This window comes from Lutra lutra, chromosome 15 (genome assembly GCF_902655055.1).
Source record: "Lutra lutra chromosome 15, mLutLut1.2, whole genome shotgun sequence".
Taxonomy (NCBI): domain Eukaryota; kingdom Metazoa; phylum Chordata; class Mammalia; order Carnivora; family Mustelidae; genus Lutra; species Lutra lutra.
Genome location: NC_062292.1, coordinates 29,222,563 through 29,246,277, shown reverse-complemented (window position 1 = coordinate 29,246,277; position 23,715 = coordinate 29,222,563). Strand labels below are relative to the sequence as shown.

Genomic DNA, 23,715 nt, shown 5'->3' with positions numbered 1-23,715 from the left:
GGCTCCTTGCTTGGCAGAGAGAGTGGTTCTCCCTCTGCCCCTCCCCCAGTTCTCTCTCACTCTCTCTGACAAATAAATACAAATCTTTTTTTTTTAAAAAGGTAAAAAAAGTGAAAAATGTTTATGTAATTCTAGGTAGTATATATTAAAAACTACCTCTTGGGATGCCTGAGTGACTCAGGGGGTTAAGTCGCTGCCTTCAGCTCAGGTCATGATCTCAGGGTCCTGGGATCTAGCACTGCATCAGGCTCTCTGCTCCACAGGGAGCAGAGAGGTTTTTTTTTTTTTTTTAAAGATTTTATTTATTTATCTGACAGAGATAGAGATCAGAGATAGAGTAAGCAGAGCAGCAGAGAGAGAGGGGGAAGCAGGCTCCCAGCCAAGCAGAGAGCCTGACGCCGGGCTCGATCCCAGGACCCCAAGACCACAACCTGAGTCGAAGACAGGGGCCTAACCCACCAAGCCACCCCCCCAAAAAATTTTTTTTAATTAACTATTAACATTAACTGAAACACACAAGTTGAGAAATAATATTTAATGATATCCCACTAAAATACAGCTATTAAATATGTAATACATTAAAGCTGCATAAAATGTTTTCATTGATGTTTATGAATTTATTCTGCCATTTGTACCTGAAAAGTAATTAAAATTTTAAATTACAAAATATATATATATATATATATATATATAGTTCAGTGGAAATTATAGTTCCTTAGAACTTTTCAAATAGAAGGAATACTCATCAGGTTGTATTAATTAAATGAGAATGGTAGACAATATTACTTTTCATAGATCAATTTATTTAGAATTACAAATATTAAGAATAAAGGATTTATGCATTTCTTAATTAACATAACAGTTTAGCTAAATATAAACTCTGCACTAAAGTTCTGCAGTGGCACAATACCAACAAGGAATATGGAAGCATTTTTAAACTATACAAAAATTTCAAATGGAAAATAATCTCGTTTTAGTTTTATTATACATTAACATATAAAAAGTCCCATTTTATGAGACATCTAAAGGAATCAAAGCCATGTCTACAGCTCTATCTTAAACTCCAAATCTGAAAACAATTTTATTATATTTTGACTTTATAATATTCTATATTAAAGAAAATCCCAAATACACACTTTTTACAAGATTAACATTTTAGGTAGGGTTTTTCCTTTAAAAAACCAAAAAAACAACAAAAAAACCCCACAACCAAATACAAACCTTTTTTTCTGCATTTCACAGCACTGGTTATTATATCTGTTTTCCTTATAAAATCTTTTGACTTTATAAATTGTGTACGGTTGGATTTTAACCAGTCATCTGGTTCAAAAGTTGTGCAAATAAACAAAATATGAAAATAGTGTGTTATCAGTCTTTTTAAATAAGTCTCATAACAATAGCACTTTTTTGCCCTGAATTGACGGGAAAAGTCAGGCCAAATCTACTTGCTGAAATGTAGCATTTTGCAAGTAATTTACTTTTTTCCTGCTCCTTCATTTTCTTTCAACAGACAAACAACAAAGGTTTCTTTTATAAATTATGATAAATTAAAATACTTATTATTATAAAATGATCTCTAGAGCCATGTCACCCTGCAGGTGTCCATCTTGCATACTTGTCAAGGCCGCAGCTCTGTGGCTGTTCCGGTGGCTTCCCGACACCTGACTTCCCGCCTCCCCGGGGCGCTCTCTTCCAGAAGCCTGGCAGGGTGAGGAGCTGAGGGCCCGTGCCGCAGCCCTCCGGTCGCAGTTCCAGGCAGGAGGCCCGTGTCTGCTCGCGCCTGCCGGGGGGAGCAGCTGTCTGCGCGTGTTGGCGGAATTCATGCACGTTGAAAAAAGGGTCAGCACACTCTTCCGTGACAGCGTCTTTTGTTCAGACAGTTTCAGTTGAAAAATCCTTGCTGATAAACGTGTAACATAAGTGATGCTACTGCAGCTGAATAATAAGGAGAAAAATAAATAGAATGCTGGTCAGCAGTGCTGGTTCAAGAAGCACGACGGTACGTTCCAGTGCCTTCGCTGGAGATGCACAGTTCCCTTGTTTTCCAGCACGTGGGTCATTTGGTGTTGGAAGCCGAGGGGAAGGGACCGCAGTGTCCTGTGCAGCTGGAACAGGGAAGACTGCTCCTCAGTCCCTGTTGGTGTCATTGGCGGCAAAGGCGTGCAGGTTTCCCATCTGGCTCAGGCCACTCTGAATGTGTGCAACATGGATTTCGACATTATTCTGAAAGCAACTGAAGAAGAAACACGGTTACATCCCTTATTTCATGATGTTAGGGAAAACTTGTTAAAAAATGAAGAGCTGAATTTTAGTCCAAAAAGCCGGTAAGATCAAGCCCCGAGGAAGGAAGGAAGCCCCCCCACCACACCAGCTACACCCCCACACCCCCCAGCTGTGGTTGTCATGGGAAGGGCTGCTGGAGGGGGCAAAGGAGCCATGGGGGTGCTGGCGAGAGCAAGACTGTCTCTCCGGGGAAACCCTACTCAGGGGAAACGCCACACCAACCCCAAACCCGAACACTGGGCATCTTCGAGTTCCTTCACATAAACCAAGTCCATGGGAAACGTCTACTCCATCAATAGGCGGGACATAACTGAAAAGCTCTTTGGGAATCTATTTATGGCATAAAAATTATATGAATGCTTCACAAATAGGCATAATTCTTAAAACCTGTACTGGAAATCCCCATGAACTTAGAAAAATGACTGAGGTGTACCTATCAAATTACCTGATATTGGAAGCATCTATCGTACTCTTGATATCATTTAATGAATCTGTAAGGGATTTGAACTCAAAGGAATTCAGGTCTCCTCCTTCTGCCAGACACTGAGGGAAAAAAAATTCAAAATTTAACTGAATTCTAGTCCAAACTCAGACACAAAATACCGACACGATCTGTGTATTTTAACTGCTTAGCCACAAATGAGTGTGTTTGTGTAGGTGTCAAAACGAAGAGAATGTGTTCTCTGAGATGTACCTTAATTTGTAATAAAATAGCAGTGAGCCTGGAGATTAAGTCTGTCAGATTTTCATTCTCAACACAGGGCTGCCCGGTGGAGGAGTTGGCATGCCGAACGATCTCCTGGGCTTCCTCCTCACACCTCCGCCTCATATCCGTGGGCTGGTCTGCAGGCTGCAGGCCCTGGTCTGGAGCGAGCTGGAAACAGAGGAGTCGAATGTGAGATGTAGGCTCACCAGGCCAAATGATTTCTGTGGGGTCCTGTCCTGTTTTCAGAGGCAGAGGTTTAGGAAACTAGCCTTTATAATGAAAATGGGCCTCACTCCTACTTTAGAAATGTTTCTTCTCAAACGGTTTTCTTTTCTGGATTTTATATTTTTAGCAACTTTTAATTCTGATATAATTTCAAACTGCTAAAAAGAAATAGAACAAATAACTCCTGGAAGTCTTTTTTTTTTTTAGAACTTTAACTTTTATTTATTTTTTTTTAATATTTTATTTATTTATTTGACAGAGAGAGAGAGAGAGATCACAAGTAGTCAGAGAGGCAGACAGAGAGAAAGGGGGGAAGCAGGCTCCCTGCTGAGCAGAGAGCCCCATGTGGGGCTCGATCCCAGGACCCTGAGATCATGACCTGAGCCGAAGGCAGAGGCTTAACCCACTGAGCCACCCAGGTGCCCCCCCCCCCTTTTTTTAAAGATTTTATTTGACAGAGAGAGACACAGTGAGAGAGGGAACACAACCAGGGGGAGTGGGAGAGGGAGAAGGAGGCTTCCCGCTGAGCCGGAAGCCTGATGTGGGACTCGATCCCAGGAGCCCCAGATCATGATCTGAGCCGAAAGCAGACGATTAACGACTGAGCCACCCAGGCGCCCCTCCTGAAAACCTTGTACCCAGATTCACTAACTGTTTCTGGTTTATTCTGAGTATGATCACTTATTCGGAAGCCCAAGCTGTCCCAGATCTAGTCAGTGGGAATCACTGTTCAGCCGGTCTCTTGAACATGCTCCTGTAATCTAGGGGGCACAGTGAGACAGTCTGGGCTCTGGAATCGGTCTCTTTTTCAAGAAGCCCTGCTTCCTTTGATTGGATAGCACCATCTGGAAACCACGGTTGGGTGCTGGGGTGCTCGCTGCTGTCAGGGTGTGCTTCTGGGCTTTCTCAGCCTGCAAGCGTGCACACAAACACACACCTGCATCTACATGGTAAAAATAAACTGAAGCACAAAGACCGATTCTCCTATTCTAACCCAACAGCATGGGGTTCGCTGTAGTCTCCCTGTCTTCGTAACTGTCTTTTCCGGAGGTAAGAGGACAGGCCTCCCTGATCGGCGATACCCAGCTGCCCCATATGCTTTTATTTTAAAATCAATATTGTAGGGGCGTCTGGGTGGCTCAGTTGCTTAAGTAACTGCCTTTGGCTCAGGTCATGATCCTGGAGTCCCAGGATTGAGTCCCATATCGGGCTCCCTGCTCGGCGGAGAGTCTGCTCTCCCCCTGACCCTCCACTCTCACACGCACTCTCACTCTCTCAAATAAATAAATAAAATTAAAAAAAAAAATCAATATTGTAGGGATGCCTGGGGGACTCAGTTGGTGAAGTGTCTGCCTTCGGCTCAGGTCTTGATCTCAGGGTCCTGGGATCGAGCCCCACGCTAGGATCCCTGCTAATGGGGGAGTTTGCTTGAGATCCTCTCTCTTCTTCTGCCTCTGCCCCTACTTTCTCTCTCAAATCAGTCAACCAATCAATCTATCCTTAAAAAGTAAAGCAAATCAATACTGTACTTCCCCAAGAGCTTTCTGAAAATCAAGTTGTTTTACTTCATGGGGAAATGAGCCTATCACAAAAGGCCCTGTGGTACATACTGCAATTACACGAGACTGATGGGCCACCCACTCGTATGCATGTCCTCAGCTTTGTTACGTGCTGACTGCTTGAAGGTTTGCCTCTCTTGTGGGTCAGCTGCTAATCTGGAGGGAGAAAGCTATCTGCTAGGGCAATACCTACTGCTAGGGCAATAACTACCGGGAAAATAAAAATAAAGGATGAGAGATGGCTAGAGAAATGAGCAGAATATTCTCAGAGCATAGTCACAGGCAACCACAGTGCATTTGCCTCAGCTCCAGGAGGATGGATCAACAACATGGTCTATGGCAGATCTTCGGGACTCGACTAGGAGGCTAGTGTCAGAAAGAGTCAACCGTTGGAGAACCTCGGGTCACAAATGGAGGTGGCTCACAGTAAACATAAAACCTCTGAAAATGCAAGTGCTGGAGCATCCTAAACTCATCTCAGTCATGTAATTCTTATCTTGTAAGAAAATCAACTGAGGTGAAACCACTGAACTGTCTTCATATATATAATTTTATGTAGATGATGACAATTCACAAATAACCCTATGCTCTGCATATTTGAAGTTCAAGAATCCATAGTTCTAATGTAAAGTTTAAAGAAGGAGGAAAAAAATTGTGTACACAGCCTGATCATAACTTTGTGAGAAAAAGCATGTACACACACACACGTATATATATATATACACAAGATTAAGGGGGAAATAAACCAAAATACAGCATTTGGGATTGTGGGATTAAGAGCTGAAGAGTAATGATTTTTCTGGATTTTTCTTAAATTTTTTTCAAAAGCTATACCTTTGTAATTGAAACAAACATCAACAGAATTGAGAGCTCTCTGTAAAACACTCTTTGGAATGAGTAAAAATGTATGTAAAATATGGTTCTGCTAAAGGACCCAATAGAGATGTTGGCTTTGTTTGAAATTTTCTAGCATGTGAAGGTAACAGTATTTAGCTTCCAATAGAAGAGTAGGGGGAGCACAGACCCTCAGGGGAAGTGTCTGCACCTCGCCTACCTCATAGCAGTACTGCTGAACCTTATGCAAAACTTTGTTGAGGTCCTTATTGAGCTGCTCAAGCTCCAGAACGATGGTTGCATATCTCCGCTGAAACTCGATGCCAATGGGCATGGAATAGGATTTCTGCAAGGAAAAAAAAATCAGATTTTTTAAAAAGAGTTATTTTTAAAAGAGTTATTTATTTATTTGGAAGAGAGAGAGAGAGAGAGAGGGAGAGCATGAGTAGGGGGAGGGGGAGAAGCAGACTTTCCTACTGAGCAAGGAGCCAGATGTGGGGCTCGATCCCAGGACTTTGGGATCCTGACCTGAGCCGAAGGCAGACGCTTAACTGACTGAGCCATCCAGGTGCCCCCAAAATCAGTTTTTTAAGATTTTATTTACTTATTTGACAGACAGAGATCACAAGTAGGCAGAGAAGCAGGCAGAAGAGAGAGGGGGAAGCAGGCTCTCTGCTGAACGGAGAGCCCGACGTGGGGCTCAATCCCAGGAGCCTGGGACCATGACCTGAGCAGAAGGCAGAGGCCTTAACCCACTGAGCCACCCAGGTGCCCCCCAAATCAGATTTTGATAAGTACTTTTTTTTAGAGAGAGAGAGAACACATGGGGTGGGTGGAGAGGCAGAGGGAGAGGGAGAATCCCAAGCAGCCTCCACACTCAGTGAGGACCCAGACTCACAATCTTGAGATCTCACAACCCTGAGATCATGACCTGAGCTGAAATCTAGTGTGTGATGCACAAGTACAACACGATGGGCGCTTGGGTGGCTCAGTTGGTTAAGTGCCTGCTTTCGGCTCAGGTCATCATCTTAGGGTTCTGGATCGAGCCCTGCGTTGGGTTCCTTGCTCAGCGGGGAGCTTGCTTCTCCCTCTCCCTCTGTCCCTCCTCCTGCTTGTGTGCTATCTCTCATATAAATAAATTTTTAAAATCTTTAAAAAAAATATGTAACATGAGAAAACTGCACCGAATATACATATAGAACTCAATGAATTATCACAATGCAAACACCGGTGTAAAAACAATAGTTCTAAAAAAGTTAAACATCTACACGTACCATATGACCCAAGAGAAATGAAAATATTTGTCCATGCAAAGACTTGTAGGCGAATGTTCAATTTTCTTTGTAATAGCTAAAAAATGTAAACAATTCAAATGTCCTTCAACAGGGGAACGGATGAACAGATTGTGGTTGTACCCACACAAGGTGGTACTGCTCAGCCATAAGAACAAACTACAGTATGTTGCATGAACCGTGGAACACACAACTCAGTGGATGAATCGAAATGGTTACACCGAATGAGAGATGCCAGGCCAAAAAAGCATATATACTGTTTGATTCCACTTATGTACAATTCTAGAAAATACGAACTAGTCGGTGAGGACAGAAGGTAGATGAACGATTGCCTGGAGGCTAAAGTAGAGGGAAGGATGGATTGTAAAGGGCCTGGGGAAATCTGGTGAGGAGTGGAGAAGACAGAAATACTTGTAACCTAGTATCTGGTGATGGCTTCATGGGTGTGTATGTATATATGGCTAAACACATATATGTGACCAAACCATACATTTTAAACAGATACAGTTCACTGTACACCAATTATACCCCCAATGAAGTTGGGGAAGCCATGGGAAAACTCCACCCAGATCAACAGAACAGTGCTAACCCTTCAGAAGCCCCTGTGCATCACCTTACAATCCCTTCTCTCTTCCTTCCAAAGCAACCTTACTAACATCAAGCCTCATGGTATGACTTCTGAAATTTATTTACAATGCAATTATAGGGGCGCCTGGGTGGCTCAGTGGGTTAAAGCCTCTGCCTTCGGCTCAGGTCATGATCCCAGGGTCCTGGAATCGAGCCCCACGTCGGGCTCTCTGCTCGGCGGGGGGCCTGCTTCCCCCATTCTCTCTCTGCCTCCCTCTCTGCCTACCTGTGATCTCTGTCAAATAAATAAAATAAAATCTTAAAAGAAAATAAAATGCAGTTATACAGTATATTCTTTTGTTCTCAGCTTCTTTCAATTAACATTATGAAATTCACCCATCTAGTTGTGCACACCCACAGTCAGTTCCCCTCACTGTGGTGTAGTGTTCCTTTGTAGCAATATCCTCTATCCAGCCATCCTATTGGTTCCATCTGTTGTTGGGCAATAGGGCTCCACCTGGTTCTTGGCCAACAGGAATAGTGCTGCTATGACATTCTGTACTTACGTACCCACATGTGTAGCTTTAGTAGACAGAGCCAGAGTTCCCCAAAGGGACGGAATAAGAACGTTCTGGCTGAGGCGCCTGGGGGACGCAGTCAGTGAGGCATCCGACTCCTGGTTTCAGCTCAGGTCATGATCTTGGGATGGCAAGATCAAGCCCCACATCAGGCTCCATGCTCAGCACAGAGATAGCTTGGGATTCTCTCTCTCTCTCCCTCTGCCCCTCCCCAACCCCCTCTCCGAAATAAACAAAGTCTTTACAAAAAAAGTTCTGGCTGCTTCACATATTTTCCAATCTTTGATGTTTTTTTTTTTTTAATACACTATCTTATTTTATTCAAATACCAGTCTGATCACACACGGTCCAAGAACACTCAAATAATAAGGCACATATAAACAGATGTTAAAGATTGGTCTTCAAATATTCTACCCAATGATGCCATGCTTGCCTATGATCTCGCCAACATAAAACCACATCCATACCTTGGTGGCCTCCAAGCTATTCAGCAGAGCTTCCTCAACTGTAAGCCGCTCGAAGCTACCAGTTTGAGCACTCTTGACTATTTTTTTCCAGCTCTGAATAGCTCTAGGCACTAGGGATCTCAGCAGGGGTTGGAGGAAGCAGCTCAACCTTGGCATAGCACCAAAATGTGGCCAATCGAGGCTTTGAATAAGTCATAGCAGCGTTCACCAACTCTAGGGCCTTCTCCACAAGGTTACAACAAACTGGGCCAATCTCTGATATTTTAAGTGTTTGAATAGGAGCCACTTGAGAGGATGTGAGTGATATCTCTTTGAGGTATTAATCCGCATTTTCTCTATTACCCATGAGGCTGGGTACCTTATCAAAAATTTTTTGTACATCTGAATATGCTTTTTTTTTTAAAGATTTTATTTATTTGAGAAAGACTGAGTGAGCAAGTGGGGGAGGGGCAGAGGGAGACAAAGACTCTCCACCGAGCAGGGAGCCCGACACGGGGTTCGATCCTAGGACTCCAGAATCACGGCCTGAGTCAAAGGCAGATGCCCAACTGACTGAGCCACCCAGGCACCCCTGCCTATCTTTTTCTTACTGACTTAAGAGTTCTTTATATATTCTGAAGGCAAGCTTTTGGTCAATTACATGTGCTTTAAGCATTTCTTTCCATTCTGTGGTTTGCCTTTTATTTTCTCGTAGTTGTATCTTTTGATGAACAGAGGTTTATAATTTTAATTTAGTTCAACGTATTAATCTTTTCCTTTATGGTTACTGTGTTCTATACTCCATTTATCTCACTTAAAGAGTTCTTACCCCAAGGTTTTTTTTTTTTTACCCCCAAGGTCTTAAATTCTCCTACATTATTTTTTAGAAGCTTTATATTTTGCCTTTCACATTTAGATCTAAAATACTAATCATTCCGGGGCGGGGGGGGGGCACCTGGCTCTCCGTTGGTAAAGCATGCAACTCTTGACCTCAAGGTTATGAGTTTGAACCTCATGTTGGGTGGAGACATTACTTAGAAATATTAACTCTTAAAAAAAAATAGGGGTGCCTAGGTGGCTCAGATGGTTGGGCGTCTGCCTTCAGCTCAGGTCATTATCTCAAGGTCCTGGGACCGAGCCCCGCATCAGGCTCCCTGCTCAGTGGGAAGCCTGCTTCCCCCCTCTCTCACTGCCTGCCTCTGCCTACTTGTGATCTCTCTCTCTCTCTCTCTGTTAAATAAATAAAAGCTTTAAAAGAAAATAAAAATATATAAAACCAGTAATTTTTCAGTGAGGTAGGGGGTCAGGATCCCACACCCACCATACTGTTATCCATTGACTCAGTGCCATTTCAAAAACCTTTCTTTCCGCATTACTCTGCAGAACCACTTTTGTCATAGATCAAGTGTCTACTCCTGGACACTTTTTTTTTTTTTTTCTTTTAAAGATTTTATTTACTTATTTGACACAGACATATGTGTCATGACACAGACACAGATAAATGACACTTAAAACAATTTTTTTTGAAGATTTTATTTGTTTGACAGACAGAGATCACAAGTAGACAGAGAGGGGAAGCTGAGCAGAGAGCCCGATGTGGGGCTTGATCCCAGAACCCTGATAACAAGACCTGAGCAGAAGGCAGAGGCTCAACCCACTGAGCCACCTAGGCACCACATACACTTAAATCTTTTTAAATTAATAAATGACTATCTTCAAGAGTCTTTAATCTATCTATCTACCTATCTATTATTTATTTAGAGAGTGAGAAAGCACATGTGAGCGGGGGATAGAGGGAAAGAGAGAGAGGGAATCTCTAGCAGGCTCTGAGTCCAAGGCAGGGCTGGATCTCATAACCCTGAGACCATGACCTGAGCCAAAATCAAAGTTAGCCACTCAACCAAGTAACTGAGCCACCCAGTTGCCCCTAATCCTTTTTCTTATCAACTTCTAAGCTTATTCATATTGTGATCAGAGAACATATTCTGGAGAAGTCTAATCATTCTGACATTTATTGAAATTTTATTTAGGGACAGCATACAATTAAATTTTATAAATAATCTATGTGAGCTTGAAAATAATATGTATCCTGCATGTGGTAGGTATGTCAATGGGATCAAGTTTGTTAACTGTGTTTTTGAAATCTATATCCTTATCAGATTTTTTATTTTTTTTATTTATTTTTTTAAAATTTTTTAAAGATTTTTTTTTAATTTATTTATTTGACAGATGGAGATCACAAGTAGGCAGAGAGGCAGGCAGAGAGAGAGGAGGAAGCAGGCTCCCCGCTGAGCAGAGAGCCCGATGTGGGGCTCGATCCCAGGACCCTGGGATCATGACCTGAGCCGAAGGCAGAGGCTTTAACCCACTGAGCCACCCAGGCGCCCCTTATCAGATTTTTTAAAGTAACATTGACTTTTAAAACATTTTTTATTAAATCTATTTGATTTTTTTTTTTTTTAAAGGAAGCTCTATGCCCAAAATGGGGCTTAAACTCATGACCTCAAGATTAAGAGTCAGCCAGGAGTCCCTCCTTATTAGATTTTTTTGACTGGTTGTTTTATCTATATAGTGGAAATGTCTATTTCCTTTGAATTTTGCCAATTTTTGCTTTATGAATTTGGAAGCCATTATTATGTACAAATAACTCTGAAATTATTTTGAAATGATACCTTTCATCATTAAGAAGCACACTTCTTTATATCCAATAATATCTGTTGCCCTGAATTTTACTGTCAGGTACTACTACAGCTATCAGACCTTCTACTGCTACTTTAATACTTGGCACTACATGCCTTTTCATACATTTAAAATTTTTTTATTTTCAGGATCCTTTCATATTAAATGTATCTCTTGCATGCATCATAGAGTTGGGCTTTTGCTTTTCATTCAGTTTGGCAATCTTTGCCTTTTATTCAGAAGATTTAGTCCACTTATATTTAATATTATTACTGATATGTTTAGATTTAAATTGACCACCTTACTATTTCCGTTCTATTTGTCCCTGTTTGGTATTATTATTTTTTTTTCTTGCCTTTGTCTTTTTAAAGATTGATTGATTATTTTTTTTTTAAAGATTTTTTATTTATTTATTTGACAGAGAGAGATCACAAGCAGGCAGAGAGGCAGGCAGAGAGAGAGGAGGAAGCAGGCTCCCTGCTGAGCAGAAAGCCCGATGTGGGGCTCGATCCCAGGACTCCGAGATCATGACCTGAGCCGAAGGCAGCGGCTTAACCCACTGAGCCACCCAGGCGCCCCTTGATTGAATATTTTTATTGTTCCATTTTCCTACCCACCTCACCCTAATTAGTTTGATAGTTATGTATCTTTTACTATTATTTTAACAGGTGCCTCAGAAATTAAAATATACATCCTTGATTTATCATGTCTATATGTACACCACCCACAATAGGCAATTGTTGGACTGTATTTTTTTTCAAAGAGTTTATTTATTTATTTGACAGACACAGATCACAAGTAGGTAGAGAGGCAGGCAGAGAGAGGGGGGAAAGTAGGTTCCCTGCTGAGCAGAGAGCCCAATGTGGGGCTCAATCCCAGGACCCTACTAAGATCATGACCTGAGCCAAAGGCAGAGGCTTAACCCACTGAGACACTCAGGTGCCCCTGGATTGTATTTTTTTTTTCTTTTAATAATTTTTTAAAATTTTATTTATTTATTTGACAGAGAGAGAGAGAGATCACAAGTAGGCAGAGCAGCAGGCAGAGAGAGAGGAGGAAGCAGGCTCCCTACTGAGCAGAGAGCCCAATGTAGGGCTTGATCCTAGGACCCTGGGATCATGACCTGAGCTGAAGGCAGAGGTTCAACCCACTGAGCCACCCAGGCGCCCCTGGATTGTATTTTTTTTTTAATTTTTTTAAAGATTTTATTTATTCACTTGACAGAGAGAGAGATCACAAGTAGACAGAGAGATCACAAGTAGGCAGAGAGGCAGGCAGAGAGGGGGGAAGCAGGCTCACCGCCAAGCAGAGAGCCTGATGCGGGGCTCGATCCCAGGACCCTGAGATCATGACCTGAGCCGAAGGCAGAGGCTTAACCCACTGAGCCACCCAGGGGCCCCTGGATTGTATTTTTAATTCTTTATATTTTAAATGTCATGAAGTATGATTTTATATAGTATCACTTAGATTAACCCACAGTTATCCTTTTTCTCTTCACTCCTTCCAAAACTTCAAGTTTTTTCTTCCTTATTTATTTGAGAGAAAATGAGAGAGAGAGAGCATGAGCTGGGGGAGGTGTGGGGGGAGGGAGAAACAGACTCCCCGCTGAGCAGGAAGCCTGACTTGGGATTTAATCCCAGAACCCTGGGATCATGACCTGAGCCCAAGGCAGACACTCAACTGACTGATCCCCCAGGCACCCCTCAAGTTTTTTCTTTTGCTTGAACAAAAACTTTATTTCCTTTAAGTATAGGTATTCTTGAAAAATCTCTATAAAGTTATCTTCAAATAATCCTTATATTACTTTACCTTGAAATTGAATACAGAAATCTAGGTTGGTAATAATTTTGTTTCAGCCCTATGAAGATGTTATTCCATTTTCTGTTCTCTCTGTGGAGAAGTCAGATGTCAAACAAATTCCTGCCCAGTACACATCTGGCTCTGGGTACTTTATTTATTTATTGTAATTTATTTATTTAAGTAATCTCTACATCCAATGTGGATCTCAAACACATGACCCCGTGATCAAGAATCGGACATCTGGGGGCTCAATCATTTAAGTGCCTGCCTTCAGCTCAGGGTCATGATCCTAGGGTCCTGGGACCAAGTCCCACATCAGATTCCTTGCTCAGCGGGAGACTGCTTCTCCCTCTGACTGCTCTACCTGTTCTACCTGGTAGACATGCTCCTGCTCTCTCTCTGACAAATAAATAAATAAAATCTTAAAAGGTTAAAAAAAAAAAAATAATCACATGCTCTACTGATTGAGCCAACCAGGTGCTCCTGGCTCTGGATACTTTAAATTATTTTTTTACTTTCTGTTTAGTTTTTAGCAGTTTTACTATTACTATGCCTTAGAGTTCTTATCTTTTTATTTATCCCATTGAGGGTCACAGGGCTTCTTAAATCTGTGGTCTATTATTTTTTGACAGTTTTGGAATGTTCTCAGTCACTATCCCTTTAAATATTCCTTCTGTCCCATTATCTCTTTTCTTCTTCTCTTACTCCATTAGACATGCTGGACCTCTCATTATGTCCCTCGTTTCTCTTCTCTTCTGTATTTTCCATCCATTTTCCCTCTATGTTTCATTCTGTATATTTTCTGATCTATTTTCAATTACTAGCTCTCTCTTCAACTGTTCCTAATCTGCTGTGGTTATACCTCCCAACTGAGTTAATTTTGATTGCTATAGTTTACTTCTAGAACTTGCATTTGGTCCTTTTTGTTATTTCCAATTCTCTTCTAAAATTCTCAATTTTGGGGGCACCTGGGTGGCTCAGTGGGTTAAAGCCTCTGCCTTCGGCTCAGGTCATGGTCCCAGTGTCCTGGGATCAAGCCCCACATCAGGCTCTCTGCTCAGCAGGGAACCTGCCTCCTCCTCTCTCTCTCTGCCTGCCTCTCTGCCTACTTGTGATCTCTATCTGTCAAATAAATAAATAAAATCTTTAAAAAATAAAATAAAATAAAATTCTCAATTTTGTCTCATTTCTTTAAACAAATTAAGCACTTAAAATCTATGTCTAAAAAATTCCATTATCTAGAATCTGCCGACTGTCTATACTTTCTTTTGGTTTTATTAGGGTTATCTTGTCTCCTCTTGTGTCTGAGATTTAAAAATGAGTTTCCAGACACTGTATAGTAAGAAGTTTAGAAATAATTTGAGGCTTAGTGTAATGTTATATTCCACTAAGAGGAATACTTACTTCTGGTGGGTCTCAGATTCTATAATCACATCAGTTCCACTTTGGAGATGAGATAATTTGAAGCTGGGCCAACGTTTCCTTGGCGTTCCAACTCAGAGCATGGAAGGTTTGCCAGCTTCCCCTAACCCTTGATGGTCTCTGGACTCTTAATTTTTGTCCTCTCTCCCCCGTATACCTTTCAGGAATGCCACTCAATTTCTCAGTTACCTTTTCTAGAAGTGTGGAAAACCCCTGAAGAAAAAAGCAATGCTAAATGCCAGGTTCCCCCTTCTGAGTTTACTTCTTTTCCCAGATTCTATCCCTATAATTCTTTAAGACCTAGTTAATGCTTTAGTGTCTACAAGCAGGTTATTTTTATATTTTATTCCAGAGGAAAAAGTTGTTTTCAACTACGTGGATTAGAAAGGTTGACCCAAATTACCTAGTCTACCATTACTAAAAGCAGAAGCCTCAAATTTCCCCCAAATTCCATATTCAAATTCTTTAGAGGAGCGTCTGTTTCCTTCTTTTTAACTTGGGTAAATGTCACATTTACCCAGTTCTGTCACTAGGATGAAAACGGGGAATGAGGAAACTGACACTGAATCAATTCCTTTTAAGTAGTGTACCTCACTTCTGCATTCCTCCATCATATGTGGGCCGGGAGCCTCTTTAGGGTTCCAACATGTAGACTCTCAGCCATGTTCCATCTCAGCTGTGTTTCACCCAACATGGAAAATTTTTAAAATCCTGAATACATTGTAAAACAGTCTGCTTTCATTTATTCTATTTATTTCTTTTTATACATCTTATTTTATGTGAAATTGTAGGGGATAGGAGGAAAACATGTTTTCAGCCTACCACCTTAAACCGGAAGTTTCATTAAATCTTTAAAATGTTCATATACTTTGATCCAACCATTATTCTACTTTTTAAGAATCTATCTTACAGATAGACACAGACAAATGCACAAAACTACACAGATGAGGATATTTGCTATAGCACCTTTTTATTTATTTTTTTTTTTTTAAAGATTTTTTATTTTTATTTATTTGACAGAGAGAGATCACAAGTAGACGGAGAGGCAGGCAGAGAGAGAGAGAGAGGGAAGCAGGCTTCTTGCTGAGCAGAGAGCCCGATGTGGGACTCGATCCCAGGACCCTGAGATCATGACCTGAGCCGAAGGCAGCGGCTTAACCCACTGAGCCACCCAGGTGCCCCCAACACCTTTTTATTTTTAATATTTACTTATTTAAGTAATCTCTATACCCAGTGTGGGGCTCAAACTCATGACCCAAGATCAAGCTAGTCAGGTGCCTCACCTTAGCACTATTTTATTTCATTTATTAATAAAGACTCCACTTATTTATTTGAAAGAGAGAATGAGAGCTAGTGAACATAAGCAGGGGGAGTGGCAAAGGGAGAGGGAGAAGCAGGCTCCCTGCTGAGCAGTGAGCCCAACGTGGGGCTCCATCCCAGAACCCTAGGATCATGACCTAAGCCAACGGCAGACACTTAACCAACTGAGCCACCCAGGTGCCCCTTTAGCACTATTTTAGAAAAATAAATAATGGAAATAACCCAAATACCTAATAATAAACTAAATTATGGTATAATATAGAAATTTTAAAGGCTGAATTAATATAATGACAGAATTCAGTTTTTTTAGAAAATAATTTTCAAAACCACATAGGACGTACATGCATAGAAGAAGTCCATATGCTTAACATACAAACATTTATAGCATATGCTTAGCTAAATAATATTAATCTATGGGGAAGGCACTATAAAGAACTACTGTTGTCATCAGTCTTACAATATTTAAATTTTTATAATGGGAGTTATTTTTAATCATAAATAAAACAAACAAGTAATAAAACATATCAAGTTATCTAGACTTCTATAAAGTTCTCCAACATCAAGAGCCAAGCCAACATCAAATGAGGCCTCTATTCAAATTAGGTAATACTAACCAGGCTAAGGCAAGCCCAGTACTTTAAGGTGTGGAACCCAGACACAGGGAAAAGTCCTAGCTAGTGATATGAAAGTGACATAATTAGATTATGCATAAAGATGAAAGAGATGATAAAATGATCAGAAGAGATGTAGCTAGGGAGTAATGAGAAGGCATAGAGAAAACGGTAGAAGTAGAACTGATGGAACTCAAGAAAGGAATTGAGTCCAATAGGAAAGAAGCAAATATATACATTTTTATGTTTTGGGGTATATAATGGCAATACATTATGGCTAACTCTTTGCTACCTTTGATAGCCTGTGGATCTGTCAATACTGTTTTCAGATTGTGCCTAAATGAATTGAGCTGGGACCAAGAAGCCTGTTTTGTTTGTTTTTTAAGCAGGCTCTATGCCCAGCTTGGAGACCAATGCGGGGCTTGAACTCACAACTCTGAGGTCAAGAGTCAGACACTTAACCAACTGAGCCACTCAGGCACCCCAAGAAGCCTGTTTTGGTATCTGTACTACTAAACAGCAGGATAATCTCAGACTAAAATTCCTTGACATCTTTGGTCTTCAGTTTCCAAGTCCATAAAATGGAGGTTTAAATTAGAAAATTTAAAGTCAAGTTCAGATAAAATTCCATCATCCTTAAAGAATACTGTTCCTGGGGCGCCTGGGTGGCTCAGTGGGTTAAGCCGCTGCCTTCGGCTCAGGTCATGATCTCAGGGTCCTGGGATCGAGTCCCGCATCGGGCTCTCTGCTCAGCAGGGAGCCTGCTTCCCTCTCTCTCTCTCTCTGCCTGCCTCTCCGTCTACTTGTGATCTCTCTCTGTCAAATAAATAAATAAAAATCTTTAAAAAAAAAAAAAAAAAGAAGAAGAAGACTATTCCTCTTTCAGCTAGGCATCCCTTATCTACCTGTTGGCCCACACACACTAGAGATGACTGATTCTATGACTCCCCGGTCCTGCGCTCAAGGCGGATGTTGGTAATGAGTTACAGTGCTTGCCTGGGTTTAGTGACTCCAAATCTCCATGTGGCCATTTGCAATCACTTGGAGACGGTACTTGGGATGAATATTTGCCATCCTATAAGTCCATAAGCAAGTTATGACTTTCAGTACAATTCAAACAAAATTTTTTTAAAACATATTTTAAAAAAATTTTTATTTATTTGACAGAGAGAGAGATCACAAGGAGGCAGAGAGGCAGGCAGAGAGAGAGGGGAAATCAGACTCCCCGCTGAGCAGGGAGCCTGGATGTGGGGCTGGATCCCAGGACCCTGAGATCACGACCTGAGCCTAAGGCAAAGGTTTAACCCACTGAGCCACCCAGGCACCCCCTGGGTGAATTTTCTTAGTGAATTTTCTATATTAAAAAAAAGAAAACTCTGTGGTACGCCTGGGTGGCTGAGTGGACTAAGCCGCTGCCTTTGGCTCAGGTCATGGTCTCAGGGTCCTGGGATCGAGCCCCACATCGGGCTCTCTGCTCAGCGGGGAGCCTGCTTCCCCCACCACCCCGCCTCTCTGCCTCTCTGCTTACTTGTGATCTCTCTCTGTCAAATAAATAAATAAAATCTTAAAAAAAAAAAAAAAAAAGAAAACTCTGATAATTTTCTCCTATGACTAAAATTGACCCTCATATTTTTGGACTGACTAGATTAATAGAATAGGATATAAAGCACTATCAAGATAACCCAAATATGCCAACTTATATATTTCTTGATTTATTTATTCTGAATCACTTTTAATAACCTCTGTTAACATGACTCCCTTAGACAAGGCACCAGTGCTAAGGATTCTACATTCATGCAAACTGTCAAAAACCCAGCCCACCCATTAATCCTATCCCGCCGGACAGTCAGTGGCATAATGAGGTCTGGGGTAATGAACTGCATTGCACTGCTAATTTACTTAGCATGTGTTCAGTATAACAAGACATAAAGATAGCAAACGAGGATTTTAAAATAACATTTATCTCATTTGTCTCAAGGTTTTCCTCAAAAAAGTATTTTTAATTCCTTAGATATAGAAGTCCCCACCATTTTAAAAGTAGACAAATAAGGAAAAAAGAGAAATATTCTTACCAATTTTTCTGCTTCTGTGTTCATTTCCCTTAATTTTTTGATATGTTCCTTTTTAATCATGAGAATTTTTGACAATTTGGTCTATAGACAAAGAAAAAGAGATGTTTTGGAATAGAGGCATTTAAGTATAACAACCATCAAATTACCAATCTTCCAATAAGATATTTTAGCAGATTTTAGTGTTTCAATATAAATAAATATAGCACAGACATTTTTGAAAATAAAAATCTGACTGGCTAGCCAAAAAAGATTTTCTTAAAATCCACTATAAGCAGAACACGTCAAAAGGACTAAGGAGTCAATATGAACAAGCTTTCACTGGCCCACATGGGACCATTTATGGACCAGTAAGAACAACTGTGATGGACCAAAGCACAAATATGTTAATATTTGTGAGTTCATACAGATACTTTTTTTCTAATTTTGAAGATTTTATTTATGTTATTTGACAGCAAGAGAGAGAGAGAGAGAGACAGACAGACAGCAAGAGCAGGAATAGGAGCAGGGGGAGTGGGAGAGGGAAAGCAGGCTTCCTTGCCGAGCAGGGAGCCTGATGTGGGGCGATTCCAGGATCCTGGGATCATGACCTGAGCTGAAGGCAGATGCTGAATGACTGAGTCACCCAGGCGCCCCCTCCCCTGTTAACTTATTAGATGTAATGACGGTATTGTAGTTATGTTTCTTTTTTCAAGATTTATTTATTTATTTATTTGACAGAGAGAGAGAGAGAGAGAAAGATCACAAGCAGGCAGAGAGAGAGGAGGAAGCAGGCTCCCCACTGAACAGAGAGCCGATGCGGGGCTCAATCCCAGGACCCTGAGATCATGACCTGAGCCAAAGGCAGAGGCTTCAACCCACTGAGCCATCCAGGCACCCCTTCTTTTCCTTTTTTTAAAGTAATCTCTACACCCAATGTGGAGCTTAAATTCACAACCTAAGATCTAGTTGAATGCTCCCCTGACTGAGCCAGCCAGGTGTCCCTTAATTATGTTAAAAAAAAAAAAAAAAAGAAAGAAAGAAAAGCCCTTATCTCTTAGAGATACATAACAAAATATTTACATATAAATGATACAATGTCTGTCTTTGCTTCCAAATAATACACAAGGGAGCAAGTAGGTGGATGTATAGATGAAACAGGACTGGCCAGGGGTTGCTGAGACCGGTTCTAGCTCCATGATGGGTACACAGAGGAACAGCAAACAATTGTCTGCTTTTATGTGCTTCAATTTTCAATAATAAAAAAAACTAAAAATTGGCCTCAGTTGAGATAGGCAGAGGGCCTAGTTAGAAAGATATGCCCCACGCCTGGGTGGCTCAGTGGGTTGAAGCCTCTGCCTTCGGCTCAAATCATGATCACAGGGTCCTGGGATCAAGCCTGGCATCGGACTCTCTGCTCAGCAGGGAGCCTGCTTCCCTCCCACCTCTCTGTCTGCCTCTCTGCCTGCTTGTGATCTCGGTCAAACAAACAAATAAATAAAAATCTAAAAAAAAAAAAAAAAAGAAAGAAAGATATGCCCCATACTTGTTATGGAACTGTAGTTAAAGCTCGGCAGGCCCAGAGCTGGGGACAGGTCTCCCTTCTCTGCCAGGTTGTTGGATTTTTACAGAAATATGTGTGATTCTTTAGAGATGGAAGCAGTAAAAGGTGGGATGAAGGCAACTGTTCCTTTATTGTTTCTACTTCAATGTTGTGTTGCTTGTTTTTGATAGAAAATCATGGTTTCCTTTTCCTTCTTTTCAAAACTGAGTCCTCTTGAAGAAGTGATCAAGTCTCTTTAGATTCCTCAAAATCCCTAGCCCCAGGAAACTAAAAGTTTCTTCAAAAAGAAAATTCACTGTAAACTATGAATTATGAAACTTGCTTTTTTTTTTTTTTTTTTTTTTTGAGAGTTAGTGGCATGGTGGGTGGGAGAGGGTAGAGGGAGATCTTAAGCAGGCTCCCAGCTGAGCGCAGAGCCAGACACAGGGCTCCATCTCAAGACCCTGAGATCAGGACCTGAGCGGAAATCTAGAGTCAGACACTTAACTGACTGAGCCACCCAGGCACCCCGGAACTTGCAAAAAATGTTTAATACTTCTTTTGTCATAAGAAAAAAATATCAGGGGGTGCCTGGGTGGCTCAGTCATTAAGTGTCTGCCTTCAGCTCCGGCCGAGATCCCGGGGTCCTGGGATTGAGCCCCGTATCAGGCTCCCTGCTTGGCGGGAAGACTGCTTCTCCCTCTCCCACTCCCCTGCTTGTGCTCCCTCTCTCCCTGTGTCTCTCTCTGTAAATAAATAAATAAAACCTTAAAAAAAAGAAGAAGAAGAAGAAGATGATGAAAAGAAAAAAGTATTAGGAACAGCAGATAAAAATATCTACTTCAGGAGTGCCTGGCTGGCCCAGTCAGTACAGGGTGCGACTCTTAATCTCAGGGTTGTGAGTTTCAGTCCCATGTTGGGCACAGAGCCTACTTAAAAAAAAATAAATCACACACACACACACACACGCAGACACATCTACTTCAAAGCTTAATATTAACAAGAGCAACTGGAGTGTCATAAAACCTTACATATTATAAAAGACAGGTACATAAAAGAACTTTTATTTTTATCTCTTAGAGAGCTTAAAATAATAAAGTAGTGGGGTTTTTTGTTTTTTATTTTTAAATAGTGTTTTTTTGTTTTGTTTTTTAAAAATTAATTAATTTATTTATTTGACAGACAGAGATTACAAGTAGGCAGAGAGGCCGGCAGAGAGAGAGAGGAGGAAGCAGGCTCTCTGCCAAGCGGAGAGCCCAATGCGGGGCTCGATCCCAGGACCCTGGGATCATGACCCGAGCCAAAGGCAGAGGCTTTAACCCACTGAGCCACCCAGGCGCCCCATAAAGTAGTGTTTTAACTAGGCTTCTTCATACCTAGTTTTTGATGTTAAAATTAAGCACTGAACCCAAGTATTTTAGCATCAAGAAAAACACCAGTACTTCCGAAGTACTGCAGTAGTGCTCAGCTTCCAGCTCCCTCTGCTGGAATTTCTCTCTCGCTCCCTCTCTTCTCTCTCCCTCACTCTCACAGGTGCGTGCACATAGACGCACAACCAAATAGGTCATATGAGCTTTGTTTCTACATCTACTACTTAAAAGAAAGAATTTCTTTAAAAAACAGGTGTCCTCTTTGTGAAGAGGACAAGGCTTGGCTCTGTTCATAATTTCAACTTTTTTTTTTTAAGAATTTATTCACTTACTTAACAGACAGAGATCACAAATAGGCAGAGCAGCCTGCAGAGAGAGATGGGGAAGTAGGCTCCTTGCTGAGCAGAGAGCCTGATGCCAGCTGGATCCCACCACCCTGAGATCATGACCTGAGCCAAAGGCAGAGACTTAACCCACTGAGCCACCCACCCACCCCACCCTTCAACTTTTCATACAAAAATATCTTATCTACCTTTGGAAGCCAAAAGGCAAAAGAAAGCACTGCAAGGATAACCAACAACATATGATCAAGGAATACAAAATGCTATACATATGCAATTAAATCATAACATGTTTCCTTAAGACAACATCAATGGCAAGTGGTTTAACACTGAATATTTTAATGGATTATGTTACCAATCTTTATATTTATGCTCTACCCCAAGCAAATGTAGTTTTTCTTCTCAGAAAAAGAAAAGAAGGGCGCCTGGGTGGCTTAGTTGGTTAAGGGTCTGCCTTTGGCTCAGGTCAGGATCTCAGGGTCCTGGGATCGAGCCCCGAATCAGGTTCCCTGCCCAGCAGGGAACCTGGTTCCCCCTCTCCCTCTTCCTGCCATTCTGCCTACTTGTGATCTCTCTATCTCTCTAATAAATAAATAAATAAAATCTTTAAAAAAAAAAAAAGGAAAAGAAATCAAACATCATTAGACTATGATTCAAAGTAAATGACTGATTTAATCTAATTTTCAAAGTGAACAGGTCATTATATTCTCATTCTGTTCCAGTCTATTCAGGAATATTGTTCTACATAATCATTCTACACTTGTTTCAGGTGATGCTTATATTTCTCAGTGTCTACCACTAGTCAGCCAGCCAACACATTGTAACTGCTCAGTTGACTGATAACTGCAGGATGCACTGAGGTCCCTAATAAAGGCCTTTATACTTACACAAGTTATTAACAGCCAACCACTCAGGTTTGACAGAGCATATGCTATAATGTTAGAGTCCTTAACACAGCAAAATAAGAACCAAACCCAAGAAGAGCTCAACAAAAAAGCCTCTAAGTCTTTTTTGAGTGTTACAACTTTTACTTCCTTAAGGTTACTTTATTTTTATTGTTAGTATTATTATTAGTTAGTTATTTAATTAATTAAATAGAGAGAAAGAGAGAGCATGAGCAAATGGGAAGGGCAGAGGGAAAGAGAATCTCCAGCAGACTCCTCACTGAGTGTAGAGCCTGATGCAGGGCTTGTTCTCAGAATCCTGAGATCATGACCTGAGCTGAAATCAAGAGTCAGACATTCAACCGAGCCACGCAGGTAGGTGCCCTGACTTTTATTTTCAAGCTTTGCTGGAAAGAACAATTTTTTTTGTGTGTGGATTTATTAAAGCATAGGGACTGGACCCATGGGCAGAAAAAGATGCTGCTTGGAAATAACAGTGTTCTTAAAACCAACACAATGGTTTAAAAAAAAAAAAAAAAAAAGAAAGTAAAAATATTTGGTCATAGAAAGATTTTCTATTTTAATTAACATAAAAGCTGTTCAGTTTTTTTCGTAAACAAGCCAAGATACTCAGAGCAATTCTTACCACTTGGATAAGGAATTCCACTGGAAAACCACCTAACGTTTCAGTGTCAGAGCCAGAAATCTTACTTCTCCAAGGCGACTGTCCTAGTAAAGGATCATTATCCTATGGGAACAAAAGGGAATCATTTAACCACTGACTGTTCAAAAGAAAGCATTTTATTTTTAATTAAAAAATAAATCGAATTATAATTAATATTACATTAAAAATCTTACAAATATTTCCAGAGTTGAAGCAATTATTTACTTATATAATAACTGACAACTTAAAATAATGTAGTTACCTCCTGACGTTGCTGTGATAGATGTGTATTTCATAAAAAACGTAACTCACACTCATAATAATCATTTAAATTACTGATGACATTTAAAACATATTATTTACCGTAATGGGTGAGTGGAGAGGAGGAGTATAATGTAACCGGGGTGGGGTCGGAAAGAACCGGGAAGGCCGCTGTTTCTGTCCAAAGGCAGCGATCGGCATCGTCTCGTGAGGCTCGTTACTCTTTGAGAAAAGAGAAAAGTGCACAGGTCTTGAAGAACTTTACCGACCATTTCAGCTTTA

The 23,715-nt window shown here is 41.0% G+C and overlaps 1 protein-coding gene and 1 pseudogene across 2 annotated transcripts in view; both read right to left on the bottom strand.

The window, feature by feature from the left end:
- Positions 1–782: 782 nt before the first annotated feature.
- Positions 783–23,715, bottom strand: part of LIN9 (lin-9 DREAM MuvB core complex component) — a 68,243-nt gene continuing 45,310 nt past the window's right edge. For both annotated transcript variants that reach the window (XM_047705373.1, XM_047705374.1), the window contains 7 exons: positions 23,536–23,655; positions 23,155–23,256; positions 18,395–18,475; positions 5,828–5,953; positions 2,978–3,157; positions 2,729–2,826; positions 783–2,233 (listed from right to left, as the gene is read on the bottom strand). In XM_047705373.1, the coding sequence (XP_047561329.1) occupies positions 2,128–2,233; positions 2,729–2,826; positions 2,978–3,157; positions 5,828–5,953; positions 18,395–18,475; positions 23,155–23,256; positions 23,536–23,655 (813 nt within the window). In that variant the 3' untranslated portion in view covers positions 783–2,127. The remainder of the gene's footprint in view (positions 2,234–2,728; positions 2,827–2,977; positions 3,158–5,827; positions 5,954–18,394; positions 18,476–23,154; positions 23,257–23,535; positions 23,656–23,715) is intronic.
- Positions 8,349–8,830, bottom strand: LOC125086187 (ATP synthase subunit g, mitochondrial-like; annotated as a pseudogene).